General features: G+C 37.3%; 3 protein-coding genes across 3 annotated transcripts; 2 read left to right on the top strand and 1 right to left on the bottom strand.

Annotated features, from left to right (window-relative positions):
* Positions 1-656: 656 nt before the first annotated feature.
* Positions 657-2,432, top strand: LOC128857771 (mRNA cap guanine-N7 methyltransferase). Its single transcript, XM_054093522.1, has 3 exons — positions 657-1,840; positions 1,897-2,049; positions 2,213-2,432. The coding sequence occupies exons 1-3, from the start codon at positions 781-783 to the stop codon at positions 2,290-2,292; spliced, it is 1,293 nt and encodes a 430-aa protein (XP_053949497.1). The 5' UTR covers positions 657-780; the 3' UTR covers positions 2,293-2,432.
* Positions 2,433-2,482: 50 nt separating this feature from the next.
* On the bottom strand, positions 2,483-5,157 carry LOC128857770 (ribosomal RNA processing protein 1 homolog). Its single transcript, XM_054093521.1, has 2 exons — positions 4,946-5,157; positions 2,483-4,887 (listed from the first exon to the last, which is right to left on the bottom strand). Exon 2 carries the CDS (start codon positions 4,821-4,823, stop codon positions 2,484-2,486), a length of 2,340 nt encoding a protein of 779 aa, XP_053949496.1. The 5' UTR covers positions 4,824-4,887; positions 4,946-5,157; the 3' UTR covers position 2,483.
* A 1,529-nt stretch (positions 5,158-6,686) lies between these two features.
* Positions 6,687-7,305, top strand: LOC128856366 (uncharacterized). Its single transcript, XM_054091667.1, has 2 exons — positions 6,687-6,801; positions 6,859-7,305. The coding sequence occupies exon 2, from the start codon at positions 6,870-6,872 to the stop codon at positions 7,173-7,175; it is 306 nt and encodes a 101-aa protein (XP_053947642.1). The 5' UTR covers positions 6,687-6,801; positions 6,859-6,869; the 3' UTR covers positions 7,176-7,305.
* The last annotated feature ends 1,999 nt before the right edge of the window (positions 7,306-9,304 follow it).

Below are 9,304 nucleotides of genomic sequence, written 5' to 3' on the forward strand. Positions count from 1 at the left end.
TCAAACTGTATACCACTTTCCCGTGAATATTATTCATACATTAATCATACAATATCTGTGAAGATTATCCACGAACGTATAATGAAAATTGTATGTATATACATATACATTAATTTCAGCGGAATTCTCTGTAGATAGATTGGCTTGTATAATTTATTTTTGTTGTACCCGTTAGGTCTATGCGACCTTCTTATCGAGCAGCCATTTTGCAAGTGCCTTCGCCATAGCAGCTGATTTGTTTTTGCTTTCCCATTTGCTGGTTTCAATGTCAAAGCGCCCTGCTTCTACAGGGATGACAGAATACAAGATTGCGCCTTCCGAATTCATTGTCTCGTCATGCTCCATGAATAAACAAAGAAAAGGAAGGGATTTTTCTTGAGGAGGAAGAGTAGGCGAAAGAAAAAAGCTACCAAACACAAGAAATTATACACACACACACTTTCTTGCCACGGTATCATTTGCATAAAAACAGCATTTGGAGGCATTATATTAATTTTTGCTTTCACACTTTAACAAGCGACGTTCGTTCTTTCTTTTTTTTTTTTTTTGTTCGTTTGTTCGTATTAGAAAGGAGCTTAATTTCAGACTTGTCAAAATATAGCTACTGTTTTGTGAATACACCACCTTCAGTATTCAGTTAGTTCGCCCTGATGTGCTCGAAGCAACCTTTTTTTCAGTTAGCTTTTCGCTGTCAAATAGAATTGTAATTTTTTCTGCGGACAGTTATTTTACGTTTAATGGTAGTAGTGGTAAATTTTGTTATTTATTGTATCTATTAGAATGGCCGAAAATTATAGCACTAGAGACTATAATGATGAGAGCAGTGAGGATGAAACACGTCAAGCAAAAAAACGGAAGTTTTCATCCGCTCGACAAACACATATTGGATTGCAACAACAACAGGTTGCTTCTCTTTCAGCTGACAGTGATGATAGCGATGGCCCTCCGCCGGCAAAATCTATTGCCGAAAGCACTGCCAATGATGAAAGTGATGGGTATCATGATGAAGATACCATCGAACCTAACCCAGATGGTAACATGCGCCTTGTTGCCTCGCACTATAATGAATTGAAAGAGACCGGACGCAAAGAGCGACTCAAATCGCGAATAGTATATATGCGAAATTTTAATAATTGGCTCAAGAGCCAACTTATTGTAGAGTATTTGGATCGCATCAAAGAACAAACTCGCGTGGGCGACCCTATGCGTGTTCTTGATTTGTGCTGTGGCAAGGGAGGTGACCTTCTGAAATGGGAAAAAGCAAATATTACCCATCTTATATGTACAGATATTGCTGAAGTGTCGGTGGATCAATGTAAAAAGCGATATGAACAAATGCAATCGCGAGCTGACAAAACTAAATTTGCCAATAAGTTTTCAGCGGAATTCTTTGCGTGTGATGCCACATTGGTACGCTTGCGCGAACGTTATATGGACAAATCGTTGAAATTGAATTTGGTGTCATGTCAATTTGCTTTTCATTATTCATTTGAATCTCTTACTCAAGCGGAGTGCATGGTTCGTAATGCGGCCGAATGTCTGCAACCCGGTGGATACTTTATAGCGACAATCCCGGATGCGAACGAAATAATGCGTCGTCTGCGGCAGTCGCCAAATGCCCGCAGCATTGGCAATGAGCTCTATAAAATCGAGTTTGCATGCGACACAGATCCACCACCGCTTTTTGGTGCTAAATATCAATTCCATTTGGAGGGTGTTGTTGATTGTCCCGAATTTTTGGTACATTTCCCAACATTAGTTAAACTTTGCCGTAAACATGGTTTAAAACTTGAGCGCAGAACCACTTTCCCTGATTATTACAAGGAGTCGTTAGAAAAAGGTAAGCTACTTTATATTTAAGGAAATAGAAAATTAGAACAAATAACTATTTTATAGGTCGGTCACTGCTGCAACGCATGAACGGGCTGGAAACTGTGTACCCTAATCGCTGTGGGAAAGATCCTGAGTTTCAGCATTTAAAAAGCTTAACAAGAAGCAGTCCATCAAAGGCCGTAGGAACGCTTTCAAAGTCGGAATGGGAAGCTACAAGTATATTGAAAATAAATAAATTTTGTGGTCGCTATAAATTAAATATAAATTTCTTAAGAACAAACTCATTAAAAAATATATTTCCAAATATCATATTTGTAGCCACCACATAGGTATACCTAAAATCGATATATTAACGTAACACATTTTACTTTTTTTACAGCCCTTTACCTAGTGTGCGCTTTCCGTAAATGCAAGAATACATGGGATAATGAGGGAAAACCAGTCTTCGAGTTCGACTAGATATGGTACTCCGAACAATGTTGTGTTAAAAGTAACCAATCAAAAAATTTTGCACCTGTTCGATTATTGGAATATTTGTTACTTTATTTAATTGAGACAATTCAATTACGAAAATATACGAGTATATTTAAATTACTTAATTTCTACAGAATTTAAATACATCTAAAAGCTAACCATATTAAGTATATAGTTCAAATAGTATCATTCGCCAAGCGTAGACCAATTTTCTTTTTATAGAATGGGTTGATTGGACTAGGCATTGAATTGGGTTTCAGCAATCCCTTCCCAGGCTTCTTGTCTGCATCATATGGTAAATTGGGCGAACTTTTAATTTGTTTTATGTACTCGCTGGGATTCTGCATAGTGTTGTGCTTGAGTGCTATTTTTACTCGTTTCACGCTGCCCATTGTTGGTGTGCTGAATGCAGCTTTACCTTTCTTGGCGCTAATAGGTGTTGATGTTTTGTTCGTCAATTTCTTCGCCATCGGATTAGGTACGAGATTTACGTTGGCTTCTTTCAATTGTATTTTTCGTGAAGGTATAAAATATTCTACTTCACCTTCAGCCAATGGCGTATCCCACTTGGATTTTGCTTCCTTTGCTTGTGCTTCTTGGACTTTGATAGGCTTATCTTTTGTACGGTCTTTCTCTATTATGGGTGCTTTCGGAACATTAGTTTTACTTGTTTTAATTTTATCAAGCTGGGTTCCCTCTGTTTCTTTGTTGATCTGAGTCGTCAAACCTTGGACTTTGATGGGCTTATCTTTTGCTTTGTCTTGCTCTACTAGGGGTGTCTTCGGAACATTAGTTTTACTTGCTTTATTTTTTTTAGGCTGGGTTTCCTCTGTTTCTTTGTTGATCTGAGTCGTCACGCCTTGGACTTTGATGGGCTTATCTTTTGTTTTGTCTTGCTCTATGGGTCCCTTCAAAGCATTAGTTTTACTTGTTTTAGTTTTATCCAGCTGGATTCTCTCTGCTTCTTTATTGATATGAGTGGTCACTCCTATTTCATCAACGTCTTGTGTTTCGTGCTCTTTTGTATTCGTACTATCTTGTGCAGGCGCTACTTCAATGTTTTTCTTCCCTTTTAATTTTTTGTTAGGCAATAAATCTTCTTCGCTGATTTCTTCTTCCACCCAACCACTCATTCCAGAGGTTGCTTTTCTTTTACGTTCCTTCAGGTATTGCTTCGGTATTGCTTTCAGAATTGTTTGATCAAAATTTGATTCATCTATTTCTTCGAAGTTTAGGGATTTTAGCAACTTTCGACGTTTTCTTTTATTCAGCTGCTTTAGTTTACGCCCTACACTAAATAATTCATTTTCAACATTTTCTAGCTGCTCAATTTTATCTTTCATCAATGGTTTCTCTGCTTTTGCTTTAAAACGTTGAATCCTTTTGACACCTAACGGAAACTCGCCTTGCTGATATGTTTTGAAAATATCCAATTGCTTACGCAAACTTTTTCTGATCTTAGTACTAATATCGTCATCTTTATAGATAAGTCTTTCCAATTCTTCAATCACGTATTTGGCATCTAATGGCAGTTCTGGCATAAATACGTCAACATCTCCGGCGCGTGGATCCAAGTGCTGCTCCTTTTGTGTGGTCTCTGTTCCATCATCTTCTTCTCCGTTTTCCTCATTATCTTCATCAACCTTTTCCAAATCATTAATAGAAGTAGTTGGGAAGCCCATACGTTCCCATGCATTGAATTTCTCGGTGTATTCACGTCCCAAAGCGCTTTGATATAGCATATGTTTTAGCACTTGTAAGCGACAATGTGATACAAGCTTAGCATCGCGACCTTTTGCCAAATACGTAACGAAAGGGCGCACAAAGTCTCCCACTTGTTCTGCGCTAATATCTCCTTCCGACACTTTGGCTAATTCTTCAAAAAATATATCTAGAAAGTGCATCGTTAATCCAATTGCAGGACTTTCGTCAGCTAAAACTGTCAACTTCATATGGTCATTAAAGAGCTTGATGGACTCTTTTGTCCAGCCACTGCGTTTTAGAACACGAAACATATAGCGCAACATTCGGCGCACTAGCATCATGAATTTGTCAATACGCCATTGATCGATTCCAAACCACTCATTGCACATTGTCTGCATGAACGCTCCGAAAAAGTTCACACTAGTGTTCACGTCCCCATCGAAGCATTCAGTTAATTTTCCCAGCTGTTCGGCTAGATTTTCTTGAACCAATGGTTTATCCGACATCCACATATTATAGTATAGTCCTTTCCAAATGCGTAGAAAGTCATCCTCCGTTAAAGGAAAAGAACTGCACGCGCGTAGTTCTAGCCATTTTCGTAGTTTACGAATTTGACGATTACGTTTGTTGAGATCGTTACATGCAAGCGCACGTACAATTTGCACCTCCTGCTCAATTATGCGTATGTGTTCAGGTACCACCTCGCTTTCAGACTCTTCCTTCGCCGCATCTTTTTCAGCAACATCCGAATTACGCAAGAACTTTCGAGAATTGAAGGGCTTCTTTATCTTTTTCGCTTTCATTATTACCATTTTTTTCTACTTAAATTGTTGAGATATTAATATTTGGCAAACTTTTGCGATGTCACCACGTGCTCTGCTTATGACAACAATAAAATAAACTTTGGAGTGATAGAACAAATGTCAAAACATACCAAACTTATTGACAGCTTTGTGCAACCAGAGTGTGCTCAGTAAACAGTGTGCCTATGTAACAGCATATGAGGCTACTATTACGACTTAAAATAAATATTTATATAAAAATTAACCTAATTTTGATTACTTCGTAATTATATTGAAGAAATTTTACGCGGTGTTCATTTATTAAACATACTCTAATTCAAAATGAGAATAATAACACTAATTATGAAACCAATGTGCGGAATCCACCACTTTTGTTCCGACGTACAAAAACTAAAGGTGGTGTCTTACGAAAACCGCTACGATATATTTGCGATTGTGACAACTGGTTGTCGTGCTGAACGATAAAAAAGAAGTGGACAAAAGGAAGATAAATTACTTCTATTACTATTCTATCATTCTTGCACTTTTGAGGTAGGCCTAACTTTTTTGTTTTTTTGCTAAAAGGCATTTCTTCCACATCTACCACCGTAAGTCCACCATTTTTAATGCTTTTAATGTTCTCATAACCGTACAACACGTAATACAAAATATGAGATTTCACTTATATGAAATCGAGTCCCTTTTATGTTTAAATCATAAGATATGATAAAGTCCAATATTCGTAGTTACGGCATTATTAGTATTTTGAACTAAGTAGGGCAAATTCGATATTATCAACTTTTGTGGCTTACTCCACATCTACACCTTCCACTAAATGTGTCTTATAAGGCGTTCAAATATAAGTAGATTATCTAATTTTTTGTGCCTAACTCCCAATAAAAAGCGAGATTACCCATAAAAAATTTCTCTTCCGAAATCTGAGATTACAAAATAGTCCTAGATTATTACCATCCTTTTTGACATACAACACTGTGTTTTATGTAAAATGGATGTAAAGGGAAACGTCAAAGTGAAAACTAAATAAAATGGATGCCGGTAAAGAAAACAGGTTTGTAGGCATAATTTGAAAAAAAAAAAATTGTTGGGTATTATTAACTATTCATGTATTCATATAACAGAAAGAAACGCGTGGGCATAAACGCTTTGTCCTCTTATTGCTTATTATAAAATGCAATATCGAATTTCGAATGCGTTTTGCTGCCATATTTTTTTTGCAAAATTTACAATCAGCTGTCAATACTGCTTTGAGAGGGTTTTCTTCATAGAAATTATTTTGGTGGAGTATTTCGGTGTTTTTATTTAATTATTATTAACGATATGAAGAAAATACAAGGAGAAGGAATAGCTAATTTAATTGCGCAATTAATTGGCTGCTAATAATAAACAGTTGGAGAAAATCCGTGGGCGATGTTTACTGAGGTTGCAAAAATCTATGGCAGCAATGCGCATGGGATATTCCATATTACATTTTATAATAAGTAATAAGAGGAAAAAACATTTATGGACACACGCTTTTTTCTGTAAAATGAATACATAATTAATAATATTTGACAAAAATTTTATTAGAATTATGTTTACAGACCTGTTTTCTTTGCCGGCATCCATTTCATATAGTTTTTATTTTGATGTTTCTCCTTACATTTCGAAAATTATGGTTATTATCTAGGATTATTTTATAATCTCAGATTTTGGGAGAGAAATTTTGTATGGGAAATCGCGCTTTTTAATTATGGATTTTGAATTAAGCGGGAAAAAGTAGATCATCTACTTATATGTGAACGTATTATTACGCCATCAGCATAAAACCACATGTGAGCTATTCGCCGTCTGTGGCAAACCCCGACTATGGCATGTTGATCGTCTGTAGCCTACCTTAGAACAGACAATTTTGACAGCTTGCGCCCGCGTAATGTCTTTACTTGTAAATTTGTTTCAAAAGAGCATTTAATTAGATTTATTTTGTTGGCAGTTAAACGATTTATAAAAAGTAAGTTAAAACACATACTAAAATCTTTAAATCGTTTGTTTGTGCAAAATTTTACAGAAAATTCCACGATGAATTCATACATTGAACAAGCAATGGACAAGATTTCTGATTTGCAACAGCAAACTCATTTTTGTGTTAATAACTATGATTATTATCATAAAAATAATGAATCTGATATTTTGCGTCAAAAGCAGAAACAACTTCGTGTTAGCGCTATGCATCTTAATGGATTTCTGAACGCATTAACCGAATTACAAAACACAATTGAGGAAATAACAACCCAATGCGATGAAGTGGATGCGCTTCTGGAGAAATGTAAATCTGTAAAAGGTAAAAAGGATGAGGAGACTGACAGCAACAAAGAGAACATGTAGATATTAAAATTTATTTATATTTACATATATATTTTCTAAGCTCAATCTAATGAGTAAGAGTTGACACAACTTTTTTGTTTTTTAATTTGTACACAATACTATTCGAATAAATAACACATGACAGGTAGAACTACAGTATTCAAGATTGTGAGGGGAGCTTGTAAAATTTAATCATCAATAACAACACCGGGAGCACCCGCATGGTCATAACTACAACTACTTGATCAGACAGGCGTGGAACGACATTATTGAAGTCTTTTTTTTACTTTGCTAAACCCGCGCCCACTGAATGCTTTCATCCGATTTCAACCACTACTCATCACTCACCCGGATTTATATCCGGCCAAGGACTGTCACTTCAGCAGCATTCTCCATATATGTATGGGGAATGTTTATGCTGCTACAACAACAACCACTCATCTCAGACGAAGAGCGTCAGCTGCTTCGTTAGATGAGATTAACAGTGACAATTTTTGACTACATTTATTAGCCAGACTTCATAGATTGTGGAAAACTCTTAAAGCCCGATTGACATTTTCTCGAGTAACATCGGAGATGTGGCTCGCAAAGGCGGCGCAGCCCTTGGGATTGATAAGAGAAACAAAACTAAGCTACTTGGATATGTATAGAACACATAGCCTTCGAGCAGTACATTCTGGGTAATGATCTACGGCGTAACGAGCTCCTTTTAAACCTAAACCCCTGCTTAATTTTTTGGACTGCCATAAAAATGAGAAGACAAACCTAAAACCTTTGGATGGTAGTAGGATGTAGTAAGGCTGGAGGAGATACCCAGCACCAGTTAGGAGATCTCCACAAACTTTCGGGTGGCTTGGGGGCGTCTCTTTAGGGGTCTTCTGTTAGACATAAACGGCATGCCAGGACAAAGTAAGAACACCTGAGGAAGTAGGTAGAGTAGGGTACCAGTAGTAACCATTTCCACGGCGGCGGGTTCTACGTTACCGGAATGACTCGGTTTTTCCCGACATAGGGCTGCCGCCCCGATAAAATGGCCCTATTTAGTGTACCTTATCCCCAGCACCAGAGTAACATCACTCATCCCTTCTTACTTTCCCCGAACCCCTACCCCCATCCTGTTTCAATTCCAGCACTTGGTTCTCGCAACTTGACATGGATCAAGTGGCTGGTGCCATCTTCGGTGATGTTCTGGCCTGCATAACGTTAGATATAGGACAAGTGACGACATCACCCTCCGCTGTACAGCTCTGCACCCGCAATCACTCCATTTGGCGCGGCTGCTTTCCAACATCAGGTCACAACAACTGCAGCATGTGCAGGGCGCGGGTCTGGACTGGGTACCGACTGAATCATCCAAACAGCAAGAAATTTGTAGTTTATTTAACTTGGCAGCGAAAGACTATCCACCGATGACTGGAATTTGCCTAGAAGCAGTACTGCATTAATTTTGCTATCAATGAGCTCCATCGTAGTTGAGCCTAAAAATATGCAATGTAAAATGTGTATACAGTATAGCTCGTTTAATTACAACCACTTAACAGATTAGAAATTGTGCTTTCTACGAATACATTTTGATTGATTCAGCCTTGATTTTTTTTTTAGAAAAGTTGCTCTGAAGCTTAAATTAGTTTGATGGAAATGCATGCTGAAGTACCCAAGTTTTAACTCCAGTTAAATTAATGATATTTGAAAATACCTCTTCTTTTACATATGCTGCTTTCGGTTGACCCCTTCTCTGCTCGCCTAGCGAAAAATTTGTATGTGAAAGCTACAACAATTATCGTGTTTCCTCAGGCTATCCAGCTCAGTATCGCGGATCAGTTTTAATGAAGAAAAAACAAAACGAACAAAACGGACCATAAATTGAACCGTATCTGTCCCAGGATCTCATCGTTGTATTTACATTTGCGTGCAAAGTTTTTACACATTTTTGTTTACTATTCGCTAGATGTTGGTGAATCGAAAGTAGCTAATTTCTAAAAGAAGTTTGAACTGGCATGGTTCATATATCGGAAGTTTTTTTTAAGCCTTGAGAACATAAAATCATAGTACAGAACAAAAATATTGTTGGAGTGATTCATTTATCAAAGGTTTGCTCACTTGTGCCATTGGAATTTTGACAGTCCCTTACAAAAGGTCGCATTTAAGAA

This window comes from Anastrepha ludens, chromosome 3 (genome assembly GCF_028408465.1).
Source record: "Anastrepha ludens isolate Willacy chromosome 3, idAnaLude1.1, whole genome shotgun sequence".
Taxonomy (NCBI): domain Eukaryota; kingdom Metazoa; phylum Arthropoda; class Insecta; order Diptera; family Tephritidae; genus Anastrepha; species Anastrepha ludens.